General features: G+C 39.6%; 1 protein-coding gene across 1 annotated transcript; it reads left to right on the forward strand.

The window, feature by feature from the left end:
- Positions 1–1,143: 1,143 nt before the first annotated feature.
- LOC134098297 (NACHT, LRR and PYD domains-containing protein 1 homolog) lies at positions 1,144–13,788 on the forward strand. Its single transcript, XM_062551328.1, has 18 exons — positions 1,144–1,276; positions 1,512–1,538; positions 1,639–3,337; positions 4,126–4,209; positions 5,358–5,534; positions 5,628–5,696; positions 6,096–6,242; positions 6,344–6,499; positions 7,204–7,323; positions 7,428–7,553; positions 7,729–7,887; positions 8,182–8,238; positions 8,730–8,819; positions 9,028–9,192; positions 9,290–9,346; positions 12,767–12,844; positions 12,944–13,117; positions 13,683–13,788. The coding sequence occupies exons 1-18, from the start codon at positions 1,144–1,146 to the stop codon at positions 13,786–13,788; spliced, it is 3,624 nt and encodes a 1,207-aa protein (XP_062407312.1).
- Positions 13,789–19,458: the final 5,670 nt, after the last annotated feature.

The raw sequence follows: 19,458 nt of genomic DNA on the forward strand, positions 1-19,458 counted from the left end.
TTTCAAGTGTGAACTTATCAAGAAAGAGGCAAATAAATGTTACACAGCTCTGCAACAAGTGACAATTATAGACTTAGCAGGCTTAACTTTAACTTGGAAAATCAAGGGGAAACAGCGAATCAACAGTGAACAGTGTGTGCACATCAAAAAAGCAGTTTCTCATTCCTTTGATCAAGTTGCAAATGTTTTGGTACATCCATGCAAATGATCATGTACAATAATTCGTCTCACCCCCCACAACAGGCATTAGGCATTAGTTCATAGTATAAGTCTTTAGGCCTACATGCAAAATGGTTGAACATGTTGTCATATGAGAATTTGTGGGCCAAAAGACAGGAGCATCAGGAGGTGTAGGAAGACTGCACTGTAATTCCTACAACACTGCATTTACAGTTTTCCCTAAGGAGATTGTCCTATGGTCAAATTTCTACTTTATTTCATTTTTTCCCGTTTATACTTTGCAGTGCTGTCCTTTCCTTTCTGTTATTACAATGACAGGGTCTGTCAACAAATTACAGTAAAAAAAACAGTAGAAGCGCAGATGTCAATATTGTCATACACTATACACTAAGGTGTAACCTACAATTTACAAAAAATGTCATAAAAATGTTATCCATAGTTTACATCAGAACATCCCTCCAGAGTACACTGTTATACTGACAACATGACTAAGCCATTTGACTGTCCTATCCATACACAATGACACAAGGACTTGTCATTATGATGCACTGACATGTTCATTGACACAAATATTTAGTTTTGAGAGATGGACTAAGGATTTTGAGCAAGAAACTGGCTTTTGCAGGTAATCCATGGTGTTTTGCTATTTGTTCAAATAGTTTTGAGAAATGCACTTACTGTTTAGCAAATCTCAAGGATGATTCGAGAAATGTACCAAAGCGACTGAGAAAAACCCTAAGTATGTAAGTATTTGAAATACTCTAAATACAATCCCTCAAAGTATTTTGTTACAAATTACATTTGATTTTTTCCAATCCTGCAAAATACAAATGACAAAATACGCTAAAGTAATTAAATATGTATTTTAAAATAATTGAAATACTGCCCATGCCTGGTTGTGTGAACGACCCTTTGCCCTTTACTCATGTAGGCTACCCATATAGGCTAATCAAAGACTTGCCAATGGAGGGTCCAGGTCCATCTCCTGAAGCAGCATATGTCAACATTTCAGCTGATGGAGGAACCCAAGTTTCTGCACCAGTGCTGTCCCATGTTAATGTTCATGGGAATGTTAACATTTTAACATGTTTTTCAGGTCAGTTAAAAGTAATTAACACAGGATACAGGATTGATTAATACCGTCATTTTAATATCAGAAGTAGGCTAGTTTCAATAAAGAACATTGCAACCTTCGGTTGTAGGCTGTGCTGTAATAATAAAAACAATGGTAATGTGAAATTACAGTGGGCCTAGAAATATACAATGTATTTTATTTCACATCAAATTATTCAGTACTTTGAAATATCTCCCATTGAATTCTTATCATGTAGGTGTTCAACAACCAGCACAGGATTGTGGTATGTCAGTTACACCATACATTTTTTTATTATTTTAATCCAGGTTTATGTGTGTAATTCTAGTCATTTTTATGAATGTTTCTTTTTTGGTCTTTTGAAGATCAACAGTCAAAAATCGCTGAATTCAAAACATCTATCCTCACCTCCTGTGAGACTGTAAGAGAATACAACTCCCTCCCTGGTCAGGATGTGCTTCTGGCAGATCGCTACACTGAGCTCCTGATTATTCAAAGACCCAGGGACCCAAAGGAGAGAGAGGAGGAGCTCCGTTCCAGAGGTGACACCCACCAGCAGCTCTTCCAGAGCAGGGCCAGTGAGAAGCACAGCCGCATTCATCTCGACCAGCTGTTCAAGCCCAAAGACCGTAGATCAGGGCCGAGAGCAGTCATTCTCCAGGGTCATTCTGGTCACGGCAAGTCCTTCACTGCCCAAAAAATCATACATGACTGGGCATCTGAACTCCTGTTCAAAGATGTTATTCTTGTATTTCATCTCAACTGCAAAGAACTTAATCTCCTCTCTGGAGAGCACAGTGTGGTAGACCTCCTGAGATGTGATCAGGAATTTACTCCAGTGATTTTAAGGATCCTGCAAGACTCCCCTGGCAAGGTGCTCTTTGTTATAGATGGTTTTGATGAGCTCAGGTTCTCATTGAAAGAAATTGACTCAGTACCCCCAACTCATCCATCTGTGCGTGCTCCAATCGAGGCCACGCTGACTGCTCTGCTGAAGGGGATTGTTTTGAAGCAGAGCCTTGTTCTGGTCACCACCAGATCCACTGTTTCTGACAAACTAAGTGAGCTTAAAACCCCACATCGCTTCACAGAGATCCTGGGCTTCTCTGAGGACGGAGTGAAGGAATACTTCCAGAGGTTCTTTGATAATAAAGAGCTCTCTGACAAGGCTTACGAGCATGTGCGTACAAATGAAACACTCTTCACTTCCTGTTTCATCCCTGTCATCTGCTGGATTGTGTGCACTGTTTTGAGAGAGCATTTGAGAGAGCAAGAGTCAGTAGATGCACTGGGGCACTTTGAGACAACAAGTTCAATATTTGTCCACTTCATTAACACTCTGATGAAGGATCATTGTGAAGGGTCGAGTCAGCCTGACATGACACTCTTGAGGAGCCTTGGTCAGTTGGCAGAACGAGGAATTCAGGAACATCGGGTCCTGTTTGATGAGAGGACAGTGTCAGAAGAGTTTCCAGATCTCCGCAAGGGTAATCCTTTTCTGTGCAAATTCCTGATAAAGAAGAAGGTCTACCGAGAAACCATGTACAGTTTCATGCACCTGACCTTTCAGGAGTTCTTTGCAGCACTCTACATTCTGATGGATGAGAAAGAGGCTGGCAGAAAACTTCAGGAGTTGCTTCAGTTTCCAGATGAAGGAGATCATTTTAGGCTATTAGAAGAAAATAAGAGGCATGTTGTTCGGTTTCTATTTGGGCTGTCAAACAACAATGTGCATTCACTTGTGAAGACTCACACTTGGGTGGCTGTACGAGCTCAGGTGAAAGAGTGGCTGTTGAATCTGATTAAAATGGAGAGACAACATACAGATATACCGTTGTTTGTTCTGCATTGTCTCTATGAAATCCATGAGGAAGAATTTGTCGTGCAAGTCATAGGTAGCTGGGGAGATATTGTGCTCAACGTAAATCAGAAGAGGACAGATTGCTCGGTGCTGCTCTACTGCCTACACTGCTGTCCAAGTATCAGACAGATGATCCTGCATGGCCTAACCGCAGATAACCTGAGGATGCTACAGCCTGCGCTGAACAAATGTGAAGAGCTGGAGTGAGTATCACAGAATTAAAGTGAATTATGATGGACAACATACAACTCATAAATAAATCTTATTTAGAGAAAATAAACTGATCAAGCAAATTATACACACATAAGACTGACTGATCATACATGCAGCAAGAGGATTTAGCATAATTGCCATCTTTGTAACAGTTTTCTACACAGGAGAATGTACTTCTATGCACATACTGTAGTTTCACTAATGTGTGTGAAATACCAAATGAGCCAATAATACTGCAAGATGAACAAAAAGGAGTGTTCACTGCAATGCTTAAAATGACTTGAAGCTTCAAAGGGCTGTAATTTTTGAACCATTAGTGATAGAGATATACTATTTAAGATTTCGGCTTATGTTCAGTCTACAAACACCTGTGATTTTTTTCACACTTTCCAAATGTGTCTGAAATTAGGCGATTTCAAACGGAATGACCCATTATAAAGTCGCTTAAAGACATTGAGGATACATAGCTGCATTAGCCAAAATTAATATTGGATTGTTATTGAGGACTGCATCTTGTAAACATGTAAAATCTTCAGAAAAAAAATAGAATTTTCAAGTAAATTATCAACTCAAGTAAATTAACTTTTTTTCTACACTAATTCAAGAGATATTAACAGGTAGCTGATTTTTGGTACATCTTTAAACCAGGCTAATCCTGAATGTTTGGTGTAAATGGCAGACACACTACCTTCGGGGCAGAAAGCTACTGTCATCAAAGTTGTCTATAATGCTCTGGTTTTCTAATGGCCATGCACTGTATGTTATTATGGTTACAAAGGCTCAACCTAGAGGTTCTGTCAGATTCTGATGTTGATGATCTTATCTCAGCCCTGGGGGAAAGCAAGAGGATGGGTGCATTGAGGTACTGTAATATTACAGTTTTTTACGATTGTTTACACACTAAAATATTTTTTTTCACACAATTAGCAAAATTTTACTCCAAGGAGCAAAACACCTCCACAGATTTGCACAACATTACACACAATGTCTGCTTCACCCTTTTTGCAAAACATTACACACAGTGATTTGTAAAACTCTACACACATTTCCACACCTTAGACACAGATAAGGATTGTGAGGTTACTTCCTTGTCATTACAAAGCCCCGGATTGCCAATGACTACACTAATGAACGAATTGGATAATCACATCCACCAGGTGTGTAAGCACACATGTGCAAAATTGAAAACGCAGCACTCAGGTGTGCTATACAGTCTTGTTGCTTTTGCAGTAGTTGCTCTTCAGAGTCAAAGTGTATATACTTTATGCAGTAGTTTTTGTTTGTATACAGATTTTATTTGTTCAACTTTCATTGTTGGTTGATTACTGTAACTGATTATGGTTAGAAATACTGTAAGTATTGAAAGAAATACTTGAAATATTCAGTCTACAGCAGTCTTCAGTGTTGTACAGTGCAAGTGCAAGTTTATAGACCTATTTATGTACACTTTCTATGTCGAACTAATCATGAAGAATGTTGTGGGTTTGTCACTATTTTTTGGATATCTAAATCATCCCTTACATAACAATGTCTGGGCAAAAATCTAGCACATGCTATTTCCTCATTTTTCTTTTTACAAATGTGTTTTGCATTTATCACTGCAGTGTGAAACTGGCTGCAATAGTGTCTGATCATTGAGGACTGTGTTTGTTAAATGACAACTAATAGCATTTTTACAAATATGTGTATATGTTTTGACTGAAGTGTGTATGTTTTGACTGAAGTGTGTTTGTTTTGACTGAAGTGTTTCATTTTGCAAAGAATCTAGGAATTATGCAAACTGAGTGTGGCGTTTGGATACCTGTGCTTAAATTTTGTTAAAAAGAACTCGATTTGAAAAATTGTGTGTAAGCAATTGGAAAAAACTGTAATGGATCCTAAATATAGTAATTTTATATATTAAAGCACATCACCATCTTTATTTTTCAATGCACATTTTCTCTAGTAGCATCTCTCTCTATTCTATGCTTGTGTCTAATAAAAATATACACATTCCTTTTTCCATTGCAGAATAATGAGCCTCCTGTCAGCTGAGAGTGTGGAACGTATCCTCAAGGCTCTACAGATAAATAAATATTTAGCTGGTGTTTTACTCTGTGTAAAGATGATCACCCCTGATATTATAACCATGTCCCTACGGATCATCCAGACCTCAGAGATATCAAAGATTGGTTATAACTTTCTGAGGTGAGAAACTCCCCCTTTTCTCTCCCCCTTTTCACATCTGTGCATGTGTACACTCTGCTGAGACACGTGACTGTTTATTTCTCTGATTGGCAGAATTAACTGGCCTAATATGGAGGGTCCGTGCTCATTTCTCGATTTTCAAAAATATGCTAGGAGTCTCAGGTGAACATCTCTCTTTGATTCCTCTCTGTGCATTTTTCAGTTAAAGGAATATTTCGGTGTTTTACACTTTAAGCCCGTTTTCTGTATTGCCTAGCATGAAAATGAGTGTTTGACACCGAAATCTCAATGATTGAGCCTGTTTGTGGAATTTGGCAGCTTTAGAATGGAGCTCTGTATGGCTTTAACACTGCATTCTAAAGCTGCCAAATTCCACAAACAGGCTCAATCGTTGAGATTTTGGTGTCAAACACTCGTTTTCATGCTAGGCAATGCAGAAAACGGTCTTAAAGTGTAAAATACCGATATTCCTTTAAATACTCTTACATCTTTGAATTATTGATTTGCATTATGTGAATATGTATTGTAAATATGTAATGACTTTCACATCTGTTTTTTTAGGCTGTATGTTACCTTTGATCCAGTAATGGTTCCAGAAACTGTCATCTCGATAATTGCTCTCACATTTTCACATTCTCCAAAGACAGCCATTATTAACTTCATGGACTTTTTTCAGGAGCTTCACATGCTAAGAGGGTTAAGAGAGAAGTAAATGTATTTTTTATTTGCATTTTATAAGTCTGATACTCACTATCAGCATCTATCACACAGTGTGGTGTGTGTGTGTGTGTGTGTGTGTGTGTGTGTAGACCAGAATGGGAGAAGCATGTGAATGCTCTACTTTCCTCCCTGCATTCACTCCCGGATCTGAGTGAGGTGGAGTTGACGGTGAACCGTGTGACTGAGGGTTTGGCTGTGGACATTCTCTCCTTCTTCAACACCTGCTCAAATCTAAAGAAGTTGCTGTAAGATCTATGCCTGTCTGTGAATGAGTCTATCTATCTATCTATCTATCTATCAATCTATCTGTCTATCTATCTATCTATCTATCTATCTATCTATCTATCTATAGTTTGTGTATTAGTATGTGTGTAAGTATATCCTACAGTATTTTGGACATGCATGCAGTATGAAACCATGAGTACAGGATGAAAAGGTGCTAGTTGAAAGTGATTATACGAAGTTATATTCTAATATTGTAGTTACCGTATATTCTAGTGCGCGCGCACACACACACACACACACACACACACACACACACACACAGAGATTGTGTTTTTGTTTATTGTCTGTGTATTTGTTTATCTTCTGATTCTGAATTAGGGTAGGGTTTGTGTACGATCGAGAATTTGGGCCGCAAAGTGGTGCAAGTGGCAGTAGTATTCATACCACATTTGGGTTCAGGCACCTGCAGGGATTCAAGTTTCAATCTGACCTGTGGTCATTTCCTAATCCCACTCTTTTTTTAAAGTATATTTTTGGGGCTTTTTATGCCTTTATTGATAGAACAGTGGAGAGAGACAGGAAGTGAGTGGGAGAGAGTGTTGGGTTGGGATCTGGAAAGGACCACAGAGCGGGAATCGAACCCGTCATGCAGTGCAGGTGCCCCACTTTTTTTTGTAATTCACACTTCGTTTTCTGGTCAGCTCCTCTGTTCTCTTGTTGACAGGATTGAGAAAGAACCTCCACATTTCTGGTTTAGGAATGAGACAGACAGGGAGGTAAAGAGTTTCTGCTCTAAACTCTCCATGGAAAAAGATTTCAGCAACCAGGTGAACCCAAAACTCAGGTGATGCTCTTACTTGAGCCTGAAGATAACTGTAACATCCACAGTGTCGACTACAGTCTTTTCAGTAGCATAGCATGTTACAAAGTAGTCTTTTGTCTGCTCAGGTTCTTTGTCAGATGTGGAGATGGAACTCTAGATGCAACACTCACCCTGGCATATGTCTCAAAAGCAACTATCAACTTTCAAGACTTTCTTCAGAAGTTTCACACATTAAGTGTCTTAAGAAAAAAGTGAGAATTAGATAATGATAAAGAAATAATAATAATAAAAAAACACATTAACAAGATACTAGACTATGCTGCCATGCAATGTTATTGCATATAGTCACTGATATGTATGGTTGCCTGTATTTGTATGTGTGTTTATACATTATGCATTTGGTATCTTTGGTTTCTGTTATTGTAGCAGCTCTGGGTGTGATGACCATGTGAATGCTCTGATTTCCTCCTTGACCACTCTGCCTGGTCTGGAGAAAGTGGACCTTACACTGAGCCCTCTGACTGGCAGCTGGGCTACTGGGAGTGTCTACCTTTTCCAAGCTTGTCCCAATCTGCAGGAACTACAGTAAGAGCTTCCTCTCTGACTATATCTATGTATTTGTTGAACCAAAGTCATGGGTTTGTATGTTTGGAGGACTGTTTTCCGATCCAATTGACATTTATGTTTATTCATTTATCTAAAGCGATTTACATACTGTATGTCAATTATATTACAAGGGCCATTCTCCCCAGAGCTACTCTGGGTCAAGTGCCTTGCTCAAGGGGACAACTTTTCAGGCTACTGCCTGCAAGCTTAGCACCTTAGCCACTACGCCACCACTGACCCCAAATGAGTAGACTTTGTGATTTGTGTTGGCAGGATTAATAAGCACATGTCAGTTACTCATCTGTCTGTGACAAAGGATGCCATGAACAGGTGAGGCCCAACACTGAGTGTGTGGCACCGTAGACCACATTGTTGATAGTTTGTCTGTTTATCCCCCGTTATGTATTTGCAACATGGTTAGTTGGTTACACATATAGTGGTTCCAAACAGAACTGACCACTTGATTTGGAAGTAAATAAACACGCTAAAAATATCTGCAAAATGTACATACCGGTAATAATATTGGGAACTTGAAAACCGTTCATAGATTCAGAATGCTGTTAGAATTGACGTTGTGACATCAGTCTAGCCAAATAAGTGGCCGTGTGTTGTGGGGAAATTGTACACTTAGCAAATTACAGACAATAATTAATCATTCAAACAAATCAACAATCAACAAAATTGGTCAGTCTATCCTTTGGAATTTTGAAACATGGCGGCAAAATACAGTAGGTTGCTCAAATTAGAAGCCTTGTCAAAGAAATGTTTACCTAAACATGTCGGGCATTGAATATCCTAAGAAGGTCTATGTGTTTCTTCAGGCTGAAAGTGAAAATATGTTTGGAAAGGTTTCCAACAAATTTTACAATGTCAGTCTCTTCAGAAAAGGGCTGGATTGAATTGACAGAAGGGTAAGAGCTGTCTTTGTGTGTGTGTGTGTGTGTGTGTGTGTGTGTGTGTGTGTGTCTGTGTCTGTGTCTGTCTGTCTGTCTGTCTGTCTGTCTGTCTGTCTGTGTGTCTGTCTGTCTGTGTGGCTCTCTCTCTGTGTATGTGTGTGCGCGAGCGCGCGCAATGAGCACATTTCTTTTGTGCCTCATACTCTCTTCTTCTGTTTTGTAGTTCTGCTGACAGTGATGCGGTTGCATTTGCTCTGATCTCCTCCCATTGTTCTTTGCTTGGTCTGAGGGAGGTTGAACTAAAGGTGTGGGCTTTGGTCCTTACTGTGAACTGGGCTGTTTGGAGCCACTCCCTCATTCAAACCTGCCCCAGTCTGCAGAAACTACAGTAAGAACGGTTTGTTGCCTTGTCTGGATTAGATCATGAACAAGTGTGTGTATTTTCTATGATAAAACCCAGCTGACTTTGTGCTTTATTGTGGCAGGATTAAAAGTAGAAGGTCATCATTTCTTTCTGTTTCAAATGATGATATCTCGCTCAGGTGAGTAGGTTGTCTGTTAAAAATGGTGTCATCTGCATGTATGTAAATTTTCCTATTTTTAGCAGACAAGTAAAAAAGCAAGCAGTAAGTCTGGGTAAATGAAATAATTTTGGAAACACTGGCTCTCACCTGGATGGTCTCCCATAGACTAAAATCAGATTATAAACAAACAATCCATTTACACTCTGTACAATGAATGGTCAGGGGTTGCAGTTGTTTGAAGTGATAGGCTATTCACTAATGATTCAGTCAACATTTTTTTTTTTAAGACTAAAAGAATGTGTTGAAAACTAGATGTACCGCTAGCGGTAGAACATATGAACGCCGCTTAGTTCTGCACATTCTCTCCACAAGACTAAATGATGCTTGTCAACTTGTTTGTATCTTCTATTTGTGGAATTTATATGCATATATCTCCTTCTCTTGCAGCTCATGCGTATATAAATATGTGTGTGTGTGTGTGTGTATGTGTGCATGCGTACGTGTGTGTGTGTGTGTGTGTGTGTGTGTGTGTGTGTGTGTGTGCCTGTGTCTGTGTGTGTGTGTGACTGACAGTATCATTGTAGACCAGCAACCCTTCACACAAAAGCAGCATCTAGAGGCCAATGGGTGTACAGTCACTAAGTGTACACATACATTAATTTATTTGATAGCCCCCCATGGATGAAATTCCTCAAAAAGAGTATGTCAGGTTGATCATGCACATGACATTTGGTGCAGTTCATACCATTTAATCTGAAGATAGGGGCAATAAAAGCAACATAATATTGCATTCTCATTTTTTACCATGGGGGTGCACATCACAAACGACTGATTATAAGCCAAGTTGATCCGGGCTCTTGAGAACAACAGACTGTATCATAAACATTTCGATATCCTTGGTGCCATGGTTCAAGTAGTTATTTAGGAAAAACTGCATTTTTTGGCTTTCAGGGGGGCCAGGGTGGAGTAAAATGTTTTCCGTAAAAGTTTACTGGGGCTACATGCCCACCAAGTTTCATGTGCCCCGGTGTTACGTTGTCCCGGGAATCATTGACCAAAAATTCAGTAGGTGCCGGGAAAAAAAGCGGCGGTCATAATAAACAACTTGTATTGTTAAACACATATATAAGTCCATACAGGGACAACACAGTTTGTGTTATTTCAGTTGTTGTTATACTTTGTAACACAGCATTTGTGTAAAGGTTTTGACAAACTTTTGTGTTATTCAATTTCTTGCACAAAATCAATACATGTATGTCAATTTGAAATAATTATACAATTCGAAAGAAATTGCAAACAAACCACCATGGCTATACATTGACTTTCATTTTAGTAGCTAGTAACTTAGTATAAATCATATAACTGATCTTTGTTGCAATTGCTACTTTTCTGAACATCAGTCAGTGTGGAATTTAACATAGACATAAGACAACACACAATCCAAGTGTCCACATTGTCACTGGTACTGCCAAAATTGTCCATATCAGACTCTGAAGCACTCTAGTCTAGAGCATGGGTATAGGTAAAAGGGAGGAAAACTAGTCATGTTTTCAACTGCTTTAAAAAAGCTTGTTCAGACAGTGTATATACAACAGTGTAAATAATTAACATTTTAACATAGCCATACCGTCAAGTCTTGCCTTGGTTGGAAATGGCACTAACAACTTGTGTAAAATAAATCCACAAATGAGACAAAATAAAATAGAATTTAAGCATACAGCACTTTTCAAGCAGTGGTGGACGAAGTACATTGATTATGTACTTAAGTGAAAGTATAGATACCTTGTGTCAAATATTACTTGAGTAAAAGTGAAAGTACCCACTTTGAATTTTCACTTAAGTAGAAGTATAAAAGTATTTGCCTTCACATATACTTAAGTAGTAAAAGTAAAAGTACTTCAATGAATTATGGTTCTAATGGCTTAATTATAATTATAATTTATCATTTCCACATCAAAGCTCCTGCTAAATCAGCTTACCGGTATATAAGGTGAACTACTAATGCCACTCTTCAAATAGTTTCTTACATTTCTCTATTTGCTTAGAAGCTATCTACAGTGGGGAGAACATGTATTTGATACCATGCTGTAGTTGCCTAAAAAAAGAAATATAAAATCATCATTTGACAATTGATCTTAATGCCTTAATTCAAAAAATGAGTAAAAATCAAACTGCAAACAAACAGATTGCCATGGTAGTTTTTCCAGTAGGCCTATTAGCCTGCCTGTTTGATGCTCATTGAGCTCAATGCAGGCCTATACTGGAAAAAGCACCATGCCAATCTCTAGCTGTGGTGAAGGGTATGATGATGTGGGGCTATTTTAATTCCAACGACCAAGGGAATGGGAAAAGGGAATTTATCAGGATGCATATATCCTGGATCCATGAAATAGCTGTCCTTTAAAAATAAAAATCTACCTGTCCCTGTGTTAAATTCCCATAGGGTTACATAGGGGCTCAAATACTTCCTTCCCCCTAGCATTTAGGAAGAACATTTCTTCCCCCCCCCCCCCCCCCCCCCCATTATGATAATAATGACAACGTAATTTTGAATTTTGTTGTAGAAAATACATTTGTTAAGAACTATGATGCTGTTTGATTAATTTATAAATGGTACACTGTCACTTTAAGACTTGCCGGCTGCCCTTTATAAAGCGGAGATATCAGTTATCAATGCACTCTCTCCCTTTCATGCATGCTCACACGTTCCCAATTATGTTATGAGTAACGTTATGAGTAACAAACGCGTAAATTAGATTTGCTGCAATAGAGATTTCAAAGAGTAGGCTTTCATCTCTATGTAACATTGATATTGACATTGTAAATGTAAACGTTCTCTAAGAAGAGTGTTAGTTTGCAGTAATGTTAACCATTTTGGCAAAAAATGGAACGAGAGGGTTTTCATAAATATAACGGAGTAAAAGTACGAATTTTCACTTAAAAATGTAGTAAAGTCAAAGTACAAAGTCTCACCAAATATAAATACTTAAGTAAAGTACAGATACATCAATATGCTACTTAAGTACTGTAACGAATTACATGTACTTCGTTACTGTCCACCACTGTTTTCAAGTAGGCCTACTACACATCCTAACTTGCCCATGACAGTTCATGCATTATTGAACCAACTAGCCACTTAGTTTGACCTATTTTAGCAAACTAATGCAAGAGTTGCACTATGCATGAAGCTGACACATTTGTCAACAAATCGGGGCCAGAATTATTAAGGTTAGCGTCAGAGGCCAAATGGAAAAAAATAACTAGCTTATATTTAAGTCACCAGCCAACTGAAGAAGGAGACTGAAGACTTCTCAAATTACTAGTATTATCCTAGAAAAATCTTTCTAATGGCCGCTCAGATCCCCTGTATTTTAGAAAATGTTATTTCATCAAGGTTTTATTTTATGTTTTTTTTCTGATGGCCATCGGAACGCTCAGTCTAGAGGACGTGTCAGATTCTGATGTTGGTGATCTGATCTCAATCTTGGGGGAAGGAAAGAAGATACACGGACTAAGGTATGATGGTAGACCTCACACATGTAATTTCATATTTTAACTTTGATAGCTCTCTGTATGTGTGAAATAAATCTAAAGATGTTCCTTTTTATAATTCAGGTTAAAGGGCAGTCTGTCAACTGGGAGTGTGGAGTGTATCCTCAGGACTCTACAGAAGCAGACCTGTGTGGGTACGGTTGACATCCAAGTGAACACCATCACCCTCCACATTGCAGCCATGCTCCTGCATCTCTTCCAAATCATAGAGATGTCAGAGTCCTACAAATACCTGTGGTGAGAAACTCCTTTAACTTTGCTGCCATATTGCAGTTCAACATTGCTTTCTACTGTTTAAAGCTTGCAGTTCCAAATCTTCCATTCTTCTGTCATGCATTTTTAAATCCTTTGTTTATTCCTGATTTCCACTTTCAAAGTAAAATAGTGTAAAGGTAGTCATATGAGGTCTCAACTTAGTTTTCTAGGTATCAATACATCATACTTGAGTCAATGTCTTATATGAACAATTGTTCAACATAGCATAGTTCAACAAGTATTTTTGAACTATGTATGCAAACTGAAAATTATACTTAAGCAATATAACACAAGTGAAAGTGGGGTTGGTAATGGATATTTCCACGGGTGTTGTTTGGCCTTAGCCACGAGGAGAGAGGATAGCGACACTGGGTATTCTTGACCTGCAAGCATGTCTACTACTATCATTGGTATGCATGTTAAGTGAGTAAGGGTGTGTGTGTGTGTGTGTGTGTGTGTGTGTGTGAGAGAGAGAGAGAGAGAGAAAGGTAAATGTGTTTTAGAATTCAGAGAGTTCCCTGGTAAGAGCCTATTCTCTGGTTGACAGCATTGATGAAAAATGTGACCAACTGACCAATGAGACAGATGGTGATGCAGAGGGTTTGTGCTCTGGACTGTCTGTGAAAAAAGAAGACCCCTATAAGTTCAGGTGAAGCTCTTACAGACTAAAGATATTTTATGGTTATGGTTATGGTTATGGTTATTTAGCAGACGCCTTTGTCCAAAGCGACATACAAATAAATAACAATACAAATTAAATTAACAGTGAACAATTACAAACTAGGGAGAATAGTAATATTATCAGTAAAACAATAATTTTAAGCACTAACCTAATGAGAAATAAAACAGTGAAATGAGAATAGCAATCAAATAAGTCACTCAGTTAATTATATATAATAATAATAACTAAAGCATGGTATGGCTAATTTTAACTGTCTTACTGTGTACTTTGACTATACTATACATATTACAAATGAATCTTCTATATGCACAGTTTCTCGGTCAGAGGTAGAAATGGGACCACAGGTGCAACTCTTCTCACCCAGACCCCAACATCAGATATCGACCTTCAAGACTTCCTTCAGAACTTTCTGTTAGGAAAAGAGTAAGAAAGTGATTTTTTCCCCATCCATTTACAAGAGACTACTGTATGCTACCAAGCAATATTATAACAGAACATGACAATGTTTTTGCATTTGTTTAGGTGTGTGTGTGTGTGTGTGTGTGTGTGTGTGTGTGTGTGTGTGTGTGTTTGTGCGTGTGTGTGTTGTGCGTGTTCATGGTTCATGATTATACATTCATGGCTTTACTCCATCTTTGTGTGTGCTTTTATTTTTGTCTGCGTTACTGTAACAGCTCAATGCATGATTGTGTGCATGTGAAGGCTGTGATTGCCTCCATGCAATCTTTGCCTGGTCTGAGGAAAGTGGATCTTGTGGTGTGCACCATGACTGTGAGCTGGGCCACTGAGAGTCTGTCCCTCTTACAAACCTGCCCCGTCCTGAAGAGCCTAAAGTAAGAGCTATCTGTCTGGTTTAGATCATAAACAGGTGTGTGTATTTACTGGCACCGGTGGAGGTGCTGCATGCCTAGAGCAGAGCAGGAGTACACCTACCTGTATAAACAAATGCTTGGTCCCCACCACTGACTTCAAGGCAGCACTGTCATAACTAACCCTTGCCTAACCACTGCCTTCCAGGCAGCACTGCCTTGAAGTTGACGGTGGGGGCGCACATATAAAATTCTAGATGAGATTAAATTGGATTTATTGTCACTGTGTGGAGAGTACAAGCACAAAGGCAACGGAATGTAGTTGCCTTATTGCCTAATTTGCAGTACCAATATCCATGGGTTTGAATTGAATATTGATCTAATCAAGTTGACTTTGTGCTGTGCTGTGCAGGATTGAGGACAGCTTCTCATCTCTGTCTGTGACCAAGGATGACATCAGCTCCGGGTGAGCTGGCACAGTCATCATTAGGGGAATCTATAGTTATATAGGATCAATCGTTTTTTTTACTCTTCTGTGAATATATCATCATAATCCACTAGCTGCTCATGCTGTGTGTCTATAAAAATATACAATAAAAACAAACACAGGGCTTCACCCATGCACAACAAATGATAACCAAACCAAACCATAACCAAACTAGAAAAGCACTCAAGAGAGCGCAGACCTCCGCCTGTATTGTTCCTCCTAGGTTGTCATACATTTGAACCTAATCTATTCAGATCGCCACCACGTGGCCATACCATGGCATTACATGACTAACCGAAAAACATAAACGGCTCCAGAATCCCGACGGTGTTACGAATCACTCCCAAAATCGAATTGTTTCTTCCTTGGGTCATTTCTGACATTCCCTGAAAATTTCATCTATCCATTACTTTTTTAGTTATCTTGCTAACAAACAGACAGACAGACAAACAAACACACAGACAAACAAACAGACAGACAAACATACACCGGTCCCCGATGAAAACATAACCTCCTTGGCGGAGGTAACAAACAATAGGTGGGAGAGGAGGAGGGACGCTTGACAAGGACTCTGATGAAGATGTTTCTAACATCGAAATGTTAGTCAATGTTTTGCATCTTCTAAATAAAAACGTAGAAGATATCTGAGTTGCACCGGCGTCCCTTTTCCTCTCATACTTTATCTGTCCTGGCCTGGTTGCACCAGATCGTTGCATAACTGCAGAAGCGCGGAGAACCTTCCTTTGTTAGCTGTTAAACAACAGGTGGGGTTAGTGCTGGTGTACAGAGCAGTGGGAAGGGATCACTTTGCCGAGCACTGAAGGGAGAGTGAAATGACTACAGAGGGGACTCAACTACGCAGTTGAGTGTTTCTTTTTTAAAGCACTAGTGCAGAGCCCGTAGGTGTGGCATTTTTTGTTGACATGAAATTTGGCACTGCACAAACTCGTGCCATTAGGATGACACCCACCAAATTTCTGAGCCGTCGGATGAGTGGTTCGAGAGTCATGCGTGGAACAGACAGACTGACACACTGACAGACGTTCCTTGCATTAATAGATAGATTGTGTCAGATCAAAGGGAAAATTCAAGTACACAATCCAAGTTCAGTAACGCAGGGAGGCTATACAGGCAGAAGCATCTTGGTGACGTTCAAGCAAAAGGCACAGTCAAAGTTCATAATCCAGGTCAATAACACCATTAAGCAGGATAGACAGCAGTCCAGGTACTGTACGACGTAATCTAAAACTCACAGTGAAGAGTACAAGCACGGTCAATCACAAGGAATCCAAAACTCACAATTCACAGGCTCAGCAAAGTTTTTTTTATCAAAACAATGCCTCACACTAAGGCAGAGCAGGAGTGTTTATAGGAACACGCCAGCATTTTAGGAAATGAACTTATTACAGTAGCTGTCTTCCCCAGATAAAGGATACATATCCTTATCCTCTCTGTGCATGCAGTAACTCTGTCTGACACAGACATCGTTGCCCTATCTTAGGTTGGCAGAACCAACTACCCTATCTCCCAAAAGTGACAAAAGAACTCCAACATTGTCCATTGTCCTTGTTGCCTTCTTTAAACATAATGAGGCAAGTAAACATCTGAATAAAGTTTGTGACCTATTTTATTATTTGTTTCTCCAGGCTAGATGTCGTAATTGAAACCGGTTTTGGTTCAGGGGCAACTTTCTCTGATATTATACTCAGGAATCCTGAATCCACAGTCTATTATATTTCCCTCTCGCTGCCACAGTCCCCAGTGGAAAGTTTTGGCCTCAGGGACTTCCTCCAAAGTTGTTACTTTTTGCAATATCCAGTTGAAACGTAAGAAACCAAAATAACCCAAAGAAATTAATCTAATATTCAACAAAGTCTGATATCACTTAGTTTTACTGATGGTTTTGTGTGTGTGTGTGTGTGTGTGTGTGTGTGTGTGTGTGTGTGTGTGTGTGTGTGTGTGTGTGTGTGTGTGTGTGTGTGTGTGTGTGCGTGTGCGTGTGTGTGTGTAGTAGAAGGCCAGAGCGTGATGAGCATGATGATGCCCTGATGTCTTCCCTGCAATCTCTATCTGGGCTGAGAGATGTGCACCTGACGGTCAATCTCCTAACTGCCAGCTGGGCAGTGAGGATCCTCTCCCTCATTCACTCCTGTCCCACTCTTCAGAAACTAAGGTGAGATCTGTCTCTCTCTCTCTCTCTCTCTCTCCGTCTGTCTGTCTGTCTTTCTGCATTGTTTTGATATTTGCTTTTGTGTGTTGGTGTTGTCATCTGTCATAGTAAAAGTGTGTAAGTGTGTATGTTGTGTAATAATGAATGTGTCTTTTGAATGGCAGTTGGTGAAAGTCGGTGAAAGGCCACTAGATGGCGATATAGCACTACTATACTATTTCCAGTTAGAAGTCATGCTAATATAATGGTATTCGACTTGATGTAGCCAATGTATCTGTTTGAGATTCTGATACGTTTTCAAGTTCCGGTTTGAAAACGTATGCATACCGTAATGTTATGGTTACTGCGCTTTTTCAATAAATTAACCTATTGTTTTATAGGTTCAAATAGACACAAAATCTTGTTTTTATTCATTCTACTGGTTGTCCATTTTGCTTAAATATAAATTCTGGCCTCCTTCCAACGAAGGCCTGGGCCACGATGCATTTGAGTAAATTAAAGGCCTCTGCCTATATTTGAGGATTTACGGTATAAATAAATACTAATAATATCCTCACTCCAAAGTGAAACTGAAACTCCAAGAGTGATGATATTGCTTCACCTAGTCGAAGTGCTCCCAAGTGCTATTCTGCCATACAGTATAGTTATCCTTCTTATCCGCTTAGAAAAGCATCACGTTTTATTTTATCTCACCAATCTTGGTCGTGTAACTACTTGGGCTCTATTATCAGGATCAACTGGGCATTGTCGCAAGTCACTCGCGCTAGTTTCTTTGGGGGCGGTCCTAGCGCAAAAGGCTATAATGACAGCTTGAAAAGTGAACATTGCGCTCAGCGCAAAGTGAAAAGGGGTTGTCTTAATTTAGTTAATTAGTCGTGGGTGTCTTTTGGGCGTAGCATGCTATAAACCAATTAGATTTCACACTCTCATTCCCTTTAAAAGCCTGGCGCATTGTTCAATGGTCTGTTGGTATTATCATGGCGGAGTTACCTGGGCGTCTACTCCAGAAGAGACCGACTTGCTCGTGCGTGAGGCATGGGCGGCGCGTAATGGAGACTTGGGAAGAACTTTTATGCTGGGAAATTGTGAAAATAATGTACATGATGTGTGAATATTATTTTCTAACACGGATAGTTCCGGTCCTTGATGATGATTGGCTGAATCGCGTTCGATGCTGTTATAAAATCCAACACAAACATACACCTTGACCGCATTTCGTTAATGCACTACCACAACTTGCACAAAAGTTAAAGTGGCTGCGTGTCGATGTTGCATGGCAACCATTCCTATGGAAGAAATATGTATTGGCGGAAGAATGATTATCTATGAATACATCGACGTATAGTTACCGTTTTAGAAAAGCAATAAGTCACTCTAGTCCATAGTTTAGGCTACACTGATTTTAGAACAGCTAAGGGGGGTTTTAGGCACTTGCTTAAGGTCTCTCGGGGCTTATGACTTAAATAGATTATTTCAGAATGAACGCAGCAGCCACAGCTGTAGTCAGAAGCTAGTTCTCACTATTGATCATTATGACCGCCGCTAGCATAGCTAGCGAAGCGGTCATATAGTTGTTGTCAAAGTTTTTTTTTTTTTTTTTTTTTTTTTTTTTTTTTTTCCGTCATCGGTTCTGAATTTTTGGTCAACGATTCCCGGGACACCGTAACACCGGGGCACATGAAACTTGGTGGGCATGTAGCCCCAGTAGACTTTTACGGAAAAATTTCGTTTCGTCCCCGGGGGTCACTCCCCCCCCGCGCTGGCCCCGCCCGAAGCCCAAAAATTGCAGTTTTTCCTACATAACTACCTGAACCGTGGCACCGAGGATGACACATTTTTTATGGTATGTTGGTCTCAAGAGCTCGGATCAACTTAGCTTATAACCAGTCATTTGTGAATTGCACCCCCATGGTAAAAATTGAAAATGTAATGTAATATTGCTTTAATTGCCCCTATCTTCAGATGAGATGCTATGAACTGCACCAAATTTCATGTGTATGATTAACCTGACACCCTCTGGGAGTATGCCAAGTTTTGTGGACTTTCATCCATGGGGGGCTATAATAAATGTATTTATGTGTGCATTTAGTGAATGGTCCCTCAACGTGGCTGCTCTACACTGAAGCCTAGAATGGCCCCATGGCCCCATGTAGCTGTGTCACTGGCACCCCCGTG

Source organism: Sardina pilchardus, chromosome 12 (assembly GCF_963854185.1).
Source record: "Sardina pilchardus chromosome 12, fSarPil1.1, whole genome shotgun sequence".
Lineage (NCBI taxonomy): Eukaryota > Metazoa > Chordata > Actinopteri > Clupeiformes > Clupeidae > Sardina > Sardina pilchardus.

Excerpts from the sequence above, each read along its gene's own strand:
- LOC134098297 (XM_062551328.1), top strand. The coding sequence starts at position 1,144 with ATGGAGGGTCCAGGTCCATCTCCTGAAGCAGCATATGTCAACATTTCA. Across the intron at positions 3,338-4,125 it reads AACAAATGTGAAGAGCTGGA|GCTCAACCTAGAGGTTCTGT; the intron begins GTGAGTATCACA and ends ATGGTTACAAAG. Across the intron at positions 6,243-6,343 it reads CTAAGAGGGTTAAGAGAGAA|ACCAGAATGGGAGAAGCATG; the intron begins GTAAATGTATTT and ends GTGTGTGTGTAG.